The following is a 16,322-nucleotide window of genomic DNA, read 5'->3' as shown; positions in this document are numbered from 1 at the left end:
ATAATGAATATGATTGGTTCATTTCTTACGACTTAAGGCTTACTACAGCTATTGTAGACCCGGCCTAAATATTTATCATTTTGAATTCGAAATCCGCGCGAATATATATTTGAAATTTCTATTTTTTTTGAATAAATACAAAATATATTATTACTATTATTATATTATTAATGTAAAAAATATAACAATATATGTAATATTTGTTTTAAATAAATATAAAATTCGAAAAAATTCTGTAATATATACATATATATATATATATATATATATATATATATATATATATATATATATATCGTGTGCAAAGAAATTTTATTCTATAGTTTCTTGATTTGCTTTTTTATGTAAGATTATTATTTTCCCACAGTCTTGTATCACTAATTATAGAATTACACATATCTCAGACAGCACATAATATTTATGAGATAAATATTTATATATTATAAATATTTATAAAAATATATTTTTTTTGAAATATTATATAAATATATTTTATAAAAATCTTTATTCGACATATTTTTAAAATATAAATGAAATATTTTATATGATATTTATGATAAGTAAAAAATAAATAATATATATTTATAAATATTTATAAAAATAAATAATTATTTTGTAAATATTTCTCAAATATTTGTTAAAATATTTATGGTAAATATTTATGATCTATTCAATTTAAAATTTTAAAAATACTTATAAAATATTTAAATAATTATTATAAATATTTTATAAATATTTTATGCTGTCTGGGATATATCTCCAGTATGTACTTTTGGCGCGAAGCCATTATTGACGTTTCCTGGACAACGAGAGTATCGCGGTAGCACAACAATAAACGCACAACAATAAATTTCGAACGACACGTTACCGCGTAAGGATGTCCTTTGTCGAGCAACCGGTATTCGGACGCGAAATCGCGGTACCGGCCAAGTTGCCGACGATTCTGAAGCAATTTTGCAAAGCCGCGATACGCACGCAGCCTCGTGATCTTCTCAAGTGGTCCGGCTCATACTTTCGGGCACTGGCCGACGGCGATGAGCCGCCAGTCAAGTCGCGACTCGAGTACCCACCTCCGAGTACAGCCTCCGGCTTGACGTTGGGATTTCTCCGAGTACTGCTCCGACAATTTGGAAGTACGACGCGAGCGTGTCTAGATAATAATTTTATACATTGAGTGTTTCTTTTTAATAACAGATTTTTTTTGGCTAATTTAAAGGCGATTTTCCCTCAGCGACATCGTCGAGGCATCAATAATCTTCGAATTATGAAAGATGATTAAAAAAAAAAAAAAAATAAACATTATGGAGTTAAAAAGATTAATAAGATTACACATTCCCTTTAGTTAATTGCAGATGAAGTTTAATAGAATTTTAATTTAACGTTTAATTTAAAAGATACGATTGACAGCAAAAATTTCGAACTTGCAAAAAATGATGAGCTTTCTTGATATTTTCGCTGGAGAACTTGTCTTCAAATTAATTAGAAATCTATTTTCAAAAATACATCCAATAGTTTTAGGACACTTTGTATATATTTTGTTAAGTTTGAAAATAATATGCTATGAAAATAATAGACTATAATATATTAGAAATTGAAAGGAGACTAATAAATTATAATTATAATTATTTTAAAATATGTATTTTAATCTAATTTTTATTTGTGATATATTGCTATATAAATATAGAATAATTAATAATGATTTAATAATTTTATAATGTAATTAATATAATAATTATTTAATAATTCAGTAAAGCTCACTAAAAAATATAAATAATTTTAAGAAACTCTAATTAATTTTGTAAGACTCTATTAATTTTAATTCCTTTAGATTACAACAAGACACTACCCATCGAGACAGTTTTGCATCATTGGGATTGTCTTTGCTTGGATCGTAAGGATTTCGATGCGATCATAACGATCGGAAAATTTCGACGCACGTGTCAAGTGAAAAAGTTTTTGGCCATAACGGTGGGCCTTCTCGGAGCTACTCTCACCGAGACAATGATTATGATTTGTCAATTGTTCACTCATGAACCGGACGGAGGATCCGCGATGATCCCACTCACTTTATTTATGGATTTGTACGAGTAAGAATTTAGCGTTTACAATTCATCTTTGCCTTTTAATTCTATTAATTTTATGCAATCATTTGAATAATGTTCGAAACAAACATTAGATATTTAGCAGGACTAGCTTGCGACGGTAGCGAGAAAAATGCGACATGTGATCAAGATGTGACAGATCGTACCTGTTCCATGAATAGTCAAGACACTGATGTGGACGTTAATTTGGATTCGGAGTTGATATCCAAGGATGAGATTGCCTCGTCGAAGAGTATGAATTATCAGTTTTGTCTTCCTCTATTTTGTCAGTTCAATTTATCTATTCCTTTTTTTCGTAGCCGACTTGTCAACAGAACCAATGGCAAATAGTTCATTCGAAAGGGAACTTATTAATTATGAAGAAAAGGAGACTGAATCCTTGGTTAATCGAAAAAACGACGATTCGATCGGCAATGATTGTGCAAAGAATAAAGATGCTACAATCGATAAGAAATTCTGTGGGACAAATGACGCCAATAGCGATGGAAGTCTATTTCTTGAAACTGAAAAAGATGGAGAGATTACGTGCCATTTGAATGTACCAGGTACTTTTGCGTTTTCATATATATCTCTGCTGGCTTATCGAAATTTGTTTTTGATACCAAAATGATCGAAATGCAGGTATAGGATCTCGTTTGCCAGCTGAGCGAATCGCAAGCGTAGCGATGTGGATGCTCGAGTGTGCAAAGCTTCAAGAGAATATGGTTGGACCGCGAAATATTCGGCACATAAATTGTCCATCTTTGCATGAATAAAATTGTGTACATCCGTTGTTTAATAACAATAGATCTTATCGAAAGTGCAACTGTAACAAAAAAAAAAAAAAAAAAAAAAAATATGATGTACATACATGATATTTTCAATCTTCAGATACGTTTATTAACTTATATATTTTTTAAAACACATTCTGTTATAGTCTTGAGTTTTTTTATTAAAATTATATAAAAAGTGTTTATTCCATATCACAGAGAAATATAGTTATCTAATTTTAGAAAATATCAAATTGGAAGTTCTTCTCATATGCATCTTCCCACAAATATTATTATCTATTGTATATATTGTATATATAATTAATATTATATATACAATTATCAGTCCCGATATAAATTTTTTTACATTTAGATATAGATTCAGTATTAATTATTTACACAAGAAATGCAGATAACTCACGAGTTCTGAACGCTCTACGTATGTGATGATAGAATATGTGATAAAATGTTAGGGCAAGAAGCAACGCCACAAGGCATAATAATAAATTTCTAGCTTTTGCACGATTCGCCCGCCACTCGAGAAGCTCGTGTCTATAAGAGAAGCGATTTCGATACTGCGCTGGCAGTTCAAAAGTACTTCGCAATGGATATAACGAACGATAAAAATCGTTCAACAAGGCACGAACAATTTCATTCTCGGAATGCCGAATGGGGTCCAGATCATCATTCAAGCAGATAAACTTTCTGAAAGTAACAATGTATATGAAAATTATTTTACTTAACTAACTATTTGTATTTAACAAAAAAAAATCATATATATATAAGTAAATAATAAAGAGGCAATAGGAGCGAGGATTCCTCGCTCCTATTGCCTCTTTATGATTTACTTATTTATTAATCGAAGCTCTTTATATAATTTTATTATATATATATATATTTTTTTTTTAATTTAATATAATATATATATATATATATAATTAAATATATATATATATATATATATATATATATATATATAATTTTTTTATTTTTATATTTTTATAATATTATAATTTTTTTATATTATATATTATATAAAAAATATATTTACTAGCTGTATCACTTTCTACCTCTTGAAGGGATTAATTAACTCTTTAAATAAGACTCAAATGTAATTTCATCAATCTTGATTTTTGACTTTGTTAATTCATTTTCCAGAGAGGAGGGTAACTTATAATATATATAAAAAATATTATAGATAGGGTGATTCACACATAAAGTGGCCGATGTTAATTCTTGCAAAAGTTGAGGACATATAAAAAAAATTCTTTACAAAAAAAATTGCTTGTAACAAAAAATATGTAGCAAATATTTAAAAAAGAATAATTATGTATTTTCTTTACACCAATTGATTCCTTTTATTATTTTGTGCCTAATGTATTAAGGTAATTAAATGATGAATATTTTATTTTTTATATAAAGAACTTTTTTGCCTCAGCTTTTGCAAATATTTATATTGATCACTTTATACGAATCATCCTGTACATGTATGTATTTATATATATATAATGAGATATACATACCTGGGATCTCTACGAATTTGATCGAGCAATTGTACCGTTAAAGAAATATTGCTGGTCAACCTCTCGAAAATTTCATTTCTTCCAGCTCTTATTATTTCGTGCGGATATCGGCTGCTTTTGCCGAATTTTGATTGCATTTTTTTAGACACTGATTCACAATTCAATATTAATTCCTTAGAAACTACCGGCTGTAAAGAATAGAAAAAAATATTGCAATTTTATTTGCTGTATTTACACGATTAGCACATCGCGTAATTATTACTTTATAAAATATGTTCCATACTTACGAGGGTAGAATCTAGGTATCTTTCTCCGGGCGGTACATCAATAATTTCTGATAGAATCGTGTCATGAGAACAATTCGTTATCGCACTTTCAAATTCCATGACTAGATTATAATCTAACGGTAGTGGGTATAATCTTGATAAAAGTGTTCTTATCTCTCTATCTGACCAAGTTCTGAGAAAACATTGATTCATTCATAACTTTAATCATTATCATTATTTAATTATATAATTATTATTAGATGTACACTGTTTCTCACCGTGATTTGTCAGTGTCAAACATATCAAATAGTTCTTCGATGGGAACTTTTCGTTTTTCACTGATTAAAAAGTAGAAGTAAGAAAATGCGAATTGCATGTCTTCGGAATCTCTTACTTTATGATTAGACGTTTTTTTAAACTCAAACTTGAATTTCTCTTGCATATCATTTACAATCCATTTATCAATTAAATGTGGCATATGCACTGGTACTTTTCTTCGTTCGAAACCATAGGCGATATTATATATCTTATTAACATACAATAAGGATTCCCCATAAGTATCAAGTCCTCGTGTATTGTGTATCCATTCATTGGAATATGGGATTTTAGCGAACTTAGAATTAATAAAATTATCAGATGGTGGGACATTTACTATATCATTACGGTAGTGTTTTAAAAGCTCAGTTTTGTTTAAAGGCTTTCTGTATAAAAATTTAGAATACACAGATCGAAGCACACCTTCTGCAGACTTATAGTTTTTTCTATCAAATTTTACGTATACGTTACTTTGCGTATACATTTCCATATTACTGTTATTTCTGAGATCATCAAGTGTGTTAATGGGCTTAAGAGTATTGAGATTATATGAAGGCGATGGGTAAACTGTGAACATGAGTGGATCATTCCATGATAAATCAGCTTTATGTTTATTATATAGGATATTTAGCCCATCATTATCATTTTCACGAGAATTTTCCAAAAATTTGTATGAATAATCGCCTCTTTCTTTCATAGTCTCACTATCAATAGGGACAGTAGTTGTTTGACAATCTCCACCTATATCCCATTATTTTCAGAGAGAGAGAGAAAGAGAACATAATTATATAAATAGTATATATTATAATTATATAAATAAAATTAATTCATATAATTTAAAAAAATTTATTTATATAATTAAAATTATTTATATAATTACCATCAAATTCGCATAATGTAGTGTTACAAGCGTGATCACACGATCCATCGCCGACCCACGCCCAGGGACATATTTCGGAGCAATCTGGGACCCACCATGCCAGATACACTTTCTGTCCACCTGGTTGAGTTATAAAATCTTCGGGCCACACTTCAGCCCCTAACATGACATCATCATTAAAATATAAAAACTTGTCAGAGATTCCAGGTATTCTAAAAAAAAAAATGCAAAAACGTTGCATATGTGTGCACATTAGGTAATATAAATAAATTCATACATATTTTCAAGCACCTATGAATATGACTTTCAATAGCAGGACTAGAAAAAGTTGGTAAATCACTTTTATTTAAAAAAATATCTTCATGACTGACTAGAGTCATCCGAGGATTATCCATATCGAGCCAACTTGGTATTTGGCCATTGGTAACAATGTAAACATGCCTCACCCAGGGAGCATACATTTCTAATGATCGCAACGAATAACGTAATTCATCTTTATCGCTGAATCTTGATGCTGCAGTTCTAAGATCCATAATGGGGACATGCTTCCGAAGATTTTCTAGAAACACTGGATCGGAGCCGTTCACCCACGTGTAAACAACATCTATAGGGACATGTTGGCATAATTTCTTTTGAAAAGATTTTCCCAAGATATTGTCGTTGAAAGAATGAAACACTGCCTCGTACTTTTCCTTGCTCCATGTTAACCATACCTAATATAAAATATTAAAATTCATCAAATATCTCAACGTATAAGATATTGACATTATATGCATATTTATATTTATTATATATATATATGCATATGATGTCAGTATCTTATATATATATATATATAAATTAATAATATTATATATATATAAAATTTATTATATATATATTTATATATACATTATTATATATTTATTATATATATACTATATATAAAAATTATATATGTATATATAACATTATATTATGTATTAAAGAAAAGAGTAACAAAACATTTTTCAAAACTAAAAAAAATTAATATACAAAATTTAAGTACTAATTCTTATTATCTGCACAAATTTATTATATAAATAAAAAATAAATAATTGTCATTCTAACCTCTCCGAAATGTACTATGCCAATGAATATGCAAGTAAATGCCACTAGTATCACAAGCAATGAGTATTTATATGAGAGTAAATCGTAACACCGTCGTTGTATCAATTTCCATGTGCTCATTATATTAATAAAAATGTTTGATGCAATTAACATTGCCCGACTCCATCAATTCTAAAACCTAAGAGAGAAGCTTGAAAGCCCTGCGAGGGGCCATGCCGCCGTTTTTTTCTCCTGTGAAAGCGATACGCCCTCTGTGAACATAAAAACGTGGACATTGAACTACATAGCCAATGTCCACGAATGTTCTCAATGGATAACACATAATGTGCACAGTTTTGGTTGTGATCCGTGCTATGTCCACAAAATTTATTAACATATTTTGCTTATTCACTTTCATCTAAAAATAATTTGTTATTTCTCCACACTGGCAATAATTTACTTTTAATATCAAATAATCATGTAAATATTGTCAATATTCTAATTTTGCCAATAATATCTTGATTTTTGGTAATTCTTTTTCTTTTATTAAAAGCGATTTTTACATTCTACATTTTACAAGTTAAAACTTATTTTATATGAAAAAAAAATTTTCTTTCAACAATTTAATAATTTAGAGTATTATATTGTTCTACAAAAATATATGTATAATAATAACTATTAGATATCGATAGATTCAATTAAATGAAATAAAAATCAGATATATTATATGTATATGTATATATACAAAATTTTTTTAATTGGAGAAAAATGTTAATTTTTTACTTATTTAAGTAAAAATAGTTTGAATTATATCGTGTTCGTTGTCATAATCGTAAAAATCTCATTAATTTTCATTACATATTATTTTAAAAAAGATTAAATAAAAAATAAAAGTTTTAATTTTTACTTGACAAGCATTTTAATTTATATACCCAGGTAGCACAGGTTCGTTTTATAAACGTTTTCTAAACGTATCCAATATTTTTTAACCGTCAAACACCAATAAGAAACGTTTCAACAGAAACATTTTTAAAACCATAGTTTAAGAAACGTATTTTTTACGTTTCTATAAGGCCTGATTGCATCAACATTATTTTGGCTTTAAACGAGACTTAAATATATATATATATATATATATATATATATATATATCTGTTTTTATTAATTTAGAAAGAAAAATAAAGATAGATACATGTTTAAGTCGCACTTAAATCCAAAATAATGTTGGTACAATATCGGGCCTAAATAGAATAAAAATTAATGTTTTAATTCAAAATTATATATATATATATATATATATATATATATGTGTGTGTATATATATACATATAATTTTGAATTAAAAAAATTAATGTATTTTTAATTTTAGATATTCATATTCATAGTCCGATTTTATATTGAAGACCGTCTTAATAATAATGTGTTGTAATTCAATCACAGAATCGTAATAACATATCTTAAGATATTATACTTAAAACGATCTTGAAATAAAAATAATGGACTATGAATATCGGAATGAATAGCGGGGTGATTCTCTCTCTCTCTTTCTCTCTCTCTCTTTCTCTCTTTCTCTTCCTCTTTCCATTGTCTTACTAACAAAAAGTATTAAGGTTATATTCCATTTATTTGGAATGATCGCAGAGTTATTGCATATATTTGCTGTTCAAACAAGAAAACTTTTATTGTGAATATTATACAAACGACTTGTGAATATTGCAAAAGTGAAACTAGTAGTGAAAGGATAGAAAAATACTAGTAATGTGTACTATAAAGTTAATCAATTCTCGTGCATAGATCATAACAAAGGTTAGGTTGATCAAAACGCCGGTCCGGCGAAAATATTGATATAAAGAATATCTCTTTTTTACGACGAATAAGGTAAGTTGTATATTGGTTTAATAATTTTATAGTTTACTGTTCTGTATATATGTATATATATGTATATTTATAACACAATATTAATACTAAAAAAAGATATGAGATTAGACGTCAAATATCACATCTACAAATAATATTTTACAATTAATAAGAAGATATCAATTTGTGTGAAATCATAATCTGATTAATCTAACATTTTTTATTGTATCAGTATATATTAAGAATCAAATTATATTGTGTTTTTCATTTCTTAATTAAATAGTTGTCATTTTTTCAGGAAAATATATATGTAAATATATCTTTGTCGCACATATAATACTTACATAAAATACTTGTTAAAAAACAAAAGAACAGAAAAAATATTCTTGTTTAAATATGGATAAAGAAAAAGAAGTTAAATTTCTTGGCAAAAAACAAACTAAAAGGAATATACAAAAACAAGTACATGAGTTATTAAATAACTCAATTGGAATGAAACAAAATCGACAACACATTCAGTCATTGACTCACACTTAGAACTAAACTTAAATATAGATGAAGATTTAGGTTTTAGTTTAAATTTTAGAAATAATGAGACAAAATCATCAATGTCACATTCAATCATTGATTCGCATTTAGAACTAGGTTCAGATCAAGATTTAGATTTTGAAATATTTCCAGAATTATATATCACTGAAAAACATGATTTTTCAGAAAACGAAACATTATCTGATGATTTTCTGAATAAATTGAGAAACTGGGCCCTAACACATAATATTACATTATCAGCATTAGATGAATTATTGTCATTACTAAGACAATTTCATTATGATATATCTGTACCATTATCTGGAAGGTCTTTGTTATACACTCCAAAAACTACAAATTCAATTGATTTGCAAAGTGGAAAATTTACTTATTTTGGTATGCGTAAGCAGTTATATCTCCTATTAAAGGAAGAATCATGCTCAAAAATTATTGATTTAGATTTTAATATTGATGGGTTACCCTTGTTTAAAAGTAACAACATAGTTGTCTGGCCAATTCTTTGTAGATCATTAAGTTTAACTTCATTAAATAAACCATTTATTGTAGGTTTATTTACTGGCAAAGGAAAGCCAGAACCTCTTGATTGTTATTTACAAGATCTAATACACGAGCTTAATGATGATATATTAAAGAATAGTATTGAAATAGATCATAAATTATTTCAAATTAGAATCAGGTCTCTGATATGTGATGCTCCTGCACGAGCTTTTCTAAAATGTTGTGTAGGTCATAATTCTAGGCATGGGTGTGAAAAATGCGATATTGAAGGGAAATACATTAATAAAATGATTTTTCCATGTAAAAGTGGACAACTTAGAACAAAAGAAACTTTTACTAAACAAGTACAAGAGGAACATCATAAAGGAAGGTCTCCATTATTGAATTTAAACTTAGATTTAGTGAATCAATTTCCATTAGATCCCATGCATTTGGTATATTTAGGTATAATGAAAAAGTTGTTAATATTATGGGTATCAAAGGGAAAACCTTCATTTAAATTATCTGGAAAAGCTATTAATAATTTATCAGATAGATTAATTTTGTTGTCTTCTTATATAGTACATGAATTTCCTAGAAAATGTAGAGCTATATCGGACTTAAATCGTTGGAAAGCAAATGAGTTTAGATTATTCTTGTTATACGTGGGTCCAGTTTCTTTAATAAATATTTTGCCTAAACAACTTTACAATCATTTTTTAATGTTTCATGTTGGTATTACAATTCTGTGTAACGATAATCATATTTTTGAACATATTGACTTTGCAAAAGAAGTTTTGTATAATTTTGTAAAGTATTTTGAAAAATCCTATGGGAAAGAAGAAGTGACATATAATCTTCACAGTTTAATTCATTTAGTAACAGATGTAAGGAATCTTGGTAATTTAAACACAATTAATTGTTTTCCCTTTGAAAATTATTTGGGAAAATTAAAAAAACTTGTAAGATCATCTGCAAATCCTCATGCACAACTTTGTAGACGTATATCTGAATTATTTAATTATTCAAAGACTGAATTACCAATAACTAAATTAGAACCTAAGCAAAAACATTTTGAAGGACCTACACTTAGAGATAAAACTGACTTGATTTTACAATACAAGAAATTGAAAACACCGACATGCGTTTTGACGATTTTTTCACCTGATAATTGTGTTTCAATACAAGGAGATATTATTGTTCAGATTGTAAATATTCTGTGTTTGAAAGATTAATTTTATTCTATAATTTGTCGTCGATTCTTGAAAGTTTCTGAATTTTATGATTATCCATGTTCGTCCAAATTATTGAATATTTTTAAGGTGTCTCACATATCACCTGATATAGAAGAATTCCCTTTTATATCAGTAAAATATAAAAACATATTATTACCCGCATATGAAAAAGGAACTTACATTGTGTTTCCTCTTCTTCATGAATTGTAGTTAATGTATTCCTTTTATTTTATTGTATATAATTTTATATACGTATATTATTTATAGGTTTATGTGAGTATATATTATTTTATTTTGTAAAATTTAAAGTTAATTTTAAATGTCTGCAATATTAATTTTATATTGAAGAAAAAATTGTTGATGAAATGCAATAAGCACTTTCTGCTTATTCTGTTTAATGTTTTGTTTATTTCAGATTATAAAATGTATTCATTAATAGAATTTGCGATGAATTATGGACAAAAACCTGAAGTTGAAGTAGTCCCTAATATTTGGTTAGAAAAAGAGGAAGAAATATGGTATTGTTTGTAGCCTCAAAAAATTTCCACAAAACAAATCCGTAAGGCTATCGAAAAATGCTCTTTACCGGAAAAAAACTGGAAAAAATATAAATGTAGAATCTTGCATACATATGGTAAATTTTTGGTTTATGTTTTATAAAAGTTGTTTTGTTTTATAAAAAAGTAAAAATATTTATACACTTGCTTTATTTACAGTTATTTCCAAGATTTAACATATATTAGAAACTTAATTTATTATTTATTAGAGTATTTCTTATCTTTATAGTTTTCTTTTTTCACAATATATACCACATATCATTTTATTTATGTTTATAGTATAATTTTGTTATATACTGTCAGAGATTATTATATATTTAGCAATTACATATATATATATATATATATTGTTGCATCCGCGGAACGATTTTGAACGTTCCGTTCGTGCGCGACAACCGTTCCTCGTTCACATATCGTCAATCAATATATTTCTTCAAAAACGGATGTCACAACAATATACATATATTTATCTCAAATCTTTCTTAAAATATTTATAAATATAATTTTTATTTCAAATTAAGATAAATAATTTTTATTTGTTTTGTATTATAAACGCTTTCAATTTTTGAATTAATGATATTTAATTTTAAACTTTTTTAAAAATCTATAGTTGATTTTATTATTAGTTTCTTAATTTATTTTATTATTATTTTATAGTTTATTTTACTATTATTTTAGCTTCTTACAATGATGCGAGGAAAAGATTAATAGATGCTGAATTCACGTCTACTCTAGAAACTGATGTAGAATTGCATGAAGACCAACGGCCAAAAAGAAGTTAAAAAGACCTCGAATTTATTCAGATTCTTCAGAATCTGATAACAATGAAGAGGTATTATGCAATAAAATCCCATCTCTTCCTGCATTAAAAATAACATCAAAAAATAGTAATTTATCAAGATCTATGATCACTTCCTGCCAACCATCAACATCAACAGCTGACAGTTTTTCAAAACGTATATCTAATGGAATTAGTTTTTCAACGTCTTCAGTAAGAGCAATTAGTCCTCCGCAGAAAACATTGAGAACTACATTGACCAGTTCAGATGAAAGAGCAATTAGTCCGCAAAATACATTCAGAACTACATTGACCAGTTCAGAATTTCACAAATCAGGTAAAATGTTAATAAACTTTTCTGTGTACAAGACTATTACTCTAACATATTAATAATTTTTATAAGAAACGTATAACTTAATAATAATTTTGCTTTTGAAATATACTGCACAGAATATTCTGAATAATCTGCACTATCTATATAAAAATTACTTTTTAGAATAATTGTGCTTTAATTAATTATTATTTTGAACATTTGACTTATTATTTATTATGTTGCTTTCTATATATTGTTTAGTTCAGCATTTACTATTTACTATTTAACTTTTCTATATTCTATTACTTTTGTGTTTAAATCTTATATAGTTAAGAGTTACTCTTGTGGAATAAAAAACTAATTCAAGATTACACTTTTTCGTAATTATTTTGATGATGATGTACATCAACATCAATATAATTAGATATATATATATATATTTTTTAAAAGAAAAAATTTCTCTAACATAGCATGTTATTTTTAGATTTTTCTTACGTTGTTCTAACAAAATTAGTGAACTTAGAAACTTCTATGAACTTGCTTCTTCCAATGGTCAAACAACTTACAGCACATTTTCGACCATCGAGAATACCCCATGTGGAGGATGTTCCTGAAATACCAGTTGACACTGATGAAAGTTTGGAAAATATTGAAAGATTTTTAAAAACAAAACAAAATTTTGAATATTTACATGGTAAATATAACTCATTAAATCTCTTTTTATATTTTTGCATTCTGTTTATTTTCCTTTCTTTTTTTTAATCCATATTTTTTTTATTATATTAATGTGTTATTATTCTTTTAAAGGTACAGATTTTAGCTATATCAGGTGGTACAACGATTGCACAGATAACAAGAAGAACATTGGAAAAAATAATAACAAATAATTACGCTAAAAACTTTAATTGGGCAGGAAGAGTACCTAAAAAAGCCTTCAAAGTTTTAAAAGCGAAAGATTTAATCATAGGTTTGTCTTTTGTCTTTGAAGCCAGCATTGATAACATTTAGCAAATATGTTTAATTATTACACACACACACACACACACGCACACACACGCGCACGCACGCACGCACGCACGCACGCACACACACACACACACACACACACACACACACACACACGCGCGCGCGCGCGCGCACGCACGCACGCACGCACGCATGCACATAAATATATGTACATATATATACATATGTATGTGTGTGTGTGTGTGTGTGTGTGTGTGTATGTGTGTGTGATATTGTACAGTTATTATAAAACTATTATGTTTAATAATTATATATAAAATAATAATGTATAATAATTTATAAATTTTTTACAGCTACTGTCAGAAACATTGAACCAAACGCTGCAGTCAACAAAATTGAAAATTGTATCAAAGATTGGTTGAAGCTATCCTCTATGCGTATTACTTTAGCCGAAATTAAAGCAAGAAGAACTTTTCAACAAGAATAAAAATTTTAAGTTAAGATTTATTAGATTTTAAGATAACACAGTTCTGTGATTGAAACATAAGTACAAGAAAATAATTATATTCTTGGAATAATTAAAAAAAGTTAATTTTTTTTAAATTTTAATTTTGTTGTAATTTTTTTTATTTTTTAAGTTAAAATTAGGTTAACATTTATTAAATTTTAAAATAATTTTAAGATAAAATTGTTCTATGTTGAGATTTAAACATAATAAGTATACAAGACAAAAAAGTTATATTCCTGGAAAAATGTGTCAATTTTTTTTCATTTTATGTATGTGTTAATTTTTTTTTCATTCTTTGGTATAATTATTATATGTTTAAATGTTTTTTTTTTAAATAAGAACTTTATTTTAAAATACTTTATTATGATTTGTACTTTATATATTTTTGATTATAATCTTATTATAATATACAGGCAATATAAACTACTATATATGAACATATTGTATACATATATTTATTTTATAAAAGAAAAAAACAGTTTTTATGCGTGAAAAAGATTTGTTTTCTTATAAAATAATAATAAAATAATGCGTTCATACCCATACACACACACACACACACATATATATATATATATATATACACATTATTTATATATATATATATATATATTTTAATAAAATTGAACTAAATTTAATATATATATATATATAATAAATATGATTGTTTATTCACAGATTCAATAAAATAATGCATATATATATATATATATATATATATATATATATATATATGCATTATTTTATTGAATCCGTGAATAAACAAATTTTTTACAAATAAAGGAAAGAAAACGGTATTTTGACCGTTTCTTAAACGTTTTTTTTTGTTAGAAAATAACGTTTCCCTTAACGTTTCTTAAGTGGACATTTATACCAATTAAAAACGTTTTCGAAAGCCGGTTTTAAAACGTTTCGCAGAAACATTTGTGAAACGTTTTTAAAACGAACCTGTGCTACCTGGGATAGCTAACGCATTAGAGCTAAAAGAAGGTCCCCGCTAAATATTCAATCGTATAAATTCTTATATTACTAATAAAAAAGTTGATACGAGACACTTTCTGTAACAACTAATCGTGATTTGAAAAAAAAAGGAAAATTATTTATCAAAATTAATAAACCCAGATCATTGTTGCAAGAAACTTTTATGTAACTATATATATATGATATATAAATACATATTTATAATATAATTTTATTTTACTTAATTACTGTAATTTATTCATCAGTTGACTCATTTAATTTATCTACTTGTCGCTTTGAATTTACAATTTTAAGAGCAGGACGTTTGATATATTAATTTCGTGAAAAGAAACTTTATTAATTAATGTTAATTAATGCCGATTATCCAATTGGCATACTTGTACGCGATTAGTAATATTTAATTCTAAACTTTGTAATATTTTACTTTAGAATATACTCATATTTTTGTGCGATCGATATCAATATCAATCCGCGAATGTCGCGGAAAGCCCCGACCAATCGATCTATGCCGGCGCGTATCGATTCGGGTATGGATCCGCGGGTGGATCGTGGTTGGCGGCTTCTCGCGGGGCGCGATTTCGTCGGCTTGTTCGAGTAGCCGACAAGATGGCCGGGAGCGGAAAGGACCGCTTTGCTCGAGGTTCGTAGAGCGCTTGGATATGATTAAAAAATGGGCGCTCTGCGCCTCTGCCCATTGTCCAGCGAGTGTTGGTCGGGTAACGAGGCCAATATTTGACCACGTACTTTTCTAGCCAGTTGGACCTACCTTTGTTGCTCCTGGCCATATTCATTCTGACTCGATTTTTAGCCAGAGATCAAAGAAGAAAAATAATTTCTTCCTATTGCCGGTTAATTATTATCGCCGGCAAATAAAACGATCTATATTTGTTTAGGATCGTACGATATTATAATCGTTTTCTAGACGCGTTGTGCGTCATTCAGTCGTTTAAAGCCGCAAAAGATAATAATATAATCATGTATATACCGAAAAAATTATATTCTCGAAATATATACTTTTATAAACTCTCCTTATAGATATATTCTTAATAAACAAGAATATTTTCTTTTTTACATAATACTTTTTTGACATATCTTATATATATAAGTTAAGTAAAACTATGTATATATATATTTAACTTGTCAAAGTTTTAATAAATAGCCAATGTCAACAATTTATAAAATTGTTTTTTTGTAATTA

At 27.3% G+C, this 16,322-nt stretch overlaps 3 protein-coding genes across 6 annotated transcripts; 2 read left to right on the top strand and 1 right to left on the bottom strand.

Annotated features, from left to right (window-relative positions):
* Positions 1 to 750: 750 nt before the first annotated feature.
* Positions 751 to 2,432, top strand: LOC140671146 (ropporin-1-like protein). Its single transcript, XM_072902280.1, has 3 exons — positions 751 to 1,133; positions 1,829 to 2,087; positions 2,177 to 2,432. The coding sequence occupies exons 1-3, from the start codon at positions 878 to 880 to the stop codon at positions 2,430 to 2,432; spliced, it is 771 nt and encodes a 256-aa protein (XP_072758381.1). The 5' UTR covers positions 751 to 877.
* Gnptab (N-acetylglucosamine-1-phosphate transferase subunits alpha and beta) lies at positions 2,364 to 7,164 on the bottom strand. Of its 2 annotated transcripts, XM_072902279.1 has the most exons (9): positions 6,925 to 7,159; positions 6,127 to 6,548; positions 5,836 to 6,047; positions 4,919 to 5,696; positions 4,662 to 4,833; positions 4,375 to 4,562; positions 3,273 to 3,556; positions 2,705 to 2,907; positions 2,364 to 2,605 (listed from the first exon to the last, which is right to left on the bottom strand). In XM_072902279.1, the coding sequence occupies exons 1-9, from the start codon at positions 7,075 to 7,077 to the stop codon at positions 2,540 to 2,542; spliced, it is 2,478 nt and encodes an 825-aa protein (XP_072758380.1). In that variant the 5' UTR covers positions 7,078 to 7,159; the 3' UTR covers positions 2,364 to 2,539. The 2 variants fall into 2 exon arrangements, with proteins under 2 accessions (XP_072758380.1, XP_072758379.1); XM_072902278.1 differs by having other exon boundaries at positions 2,364 to 2,907; positions 6,925 to 7,164.
* A 1,103-nt stretch (positions 7,165 to 8,267) lies between these two features.
* Positions 8,268 to 12,356, top strand: LOC140671169 (uncharacterized). Of its 3 annotated transcripts, none has more exons than XR_012047684.1 (3): positions 8,268 to 8,781; positions 11,437 to 11,655; positions 12,257 to 12,350. XR_012047684.1 is itself a non-coding variant. In XM_072902321.1 (3 exons), exon 1 carries the CDS (start codon positions 9,369 to 9,371, stop codon positions 11,019 to 11,021), a length of 1,653 nt encoding a protein of 550 aa, XP_072758422.1. In that variant the 5' UTR covers positions 9,250 to 9,368; the 3' UTR covers positions 11,022 to 11,294; positions 11,437 to 11,655; positions 12,314 to 12,356. The 3 variants fall into 3 exon arrangements, 2 of the variants coding, with proteins under 2 accessions (XP_072758422.1, XP_072758421.1); XM_072902321.1 differs by lacking the exon at positions 8,268 to 8,781 and adding an exon at positions 9,250 to 11,294 and having other exon boundaries at positions 12,314 to 12,356; XM_072902320.1 differs by lacking the exon at positions 8,268 to 8,781 and adding an exon at positions 9,250 to 11,294.
* The last annotated feature ends 3,966 nt before the right edge of the window (positions 12,357 to 16,322 follow it).

This window comes from Anoplolepis gracilipes, chromosome 11, assembly GCF_047496725.1.
Source record: "Anoplolepis gracilipes chromosome 11, ASM4749672v1, whole genome shotgun sequence".
Classification (NCBI taxonomy): Eukaryota; Metazoa; Arthropoda; class Insecta; order Hymenoptera; family Formicidae; genus Anoplolepis; species Anoplolepis gracilipes.
The sequence above is the reverse complement of the archived record's forward strand: the minus strand, read 5'-3'. Positions and strand labels throughout refer to the sequence as shown.

Excerpts from the sequence above, each read along its gene's own strand:
- Gnptab (XM_072902278.1), bottom strand. The coding sequence starts at position 7,077 with ATGTTAATTGCATCAAACATTTTTATTAATATAATGAGCACATGGAAA. Across the intron at positions 6,048-6,126 it reads ATTGAAAGTCATATTCATAG|AATACCTGGAATCTCTGACA; the intron begins GTGCTTGAAAAT and ends TTTTTTTTTTAG. Across the intron at positions 4,563-4,661 it reads GATACCTAGATTCTACCCTC|CCGGTAGTTTCTAAGGAATT; the intron begins GTAAGTATGGAA and ends TATTCTTTACAG.
- LOC140671146 (XM_072902280.1), top strand. The coding sequence starts at position 878 with ATGTCCTTTGTCGAGCAACCGGTATTCGGACGCGAAATCGCGGTACCG. Across the intron at positions 1,134-1,828 it reads ACTGCTCCGACAATTTGGAA|ATTACAACAAGACACTACCC; the intron begins GTACGACGCGAG and ends TAATTCCTTTAG. Across the intron at positions 2,088-2,176 it reads TTATTTATGGATTTGTACGA|ATATTTAGCAGGACTAGCTT; the intron begins GTAAGAATTTAG and ends AACAAACATTAG.
- LOC140671169 (XM_072902321.1), top strand. The coding sequence starts at position 9,369 with ATGTCACATTCAATCATTGATTCGCATTTAGAACTAGGTTCAGATCAA.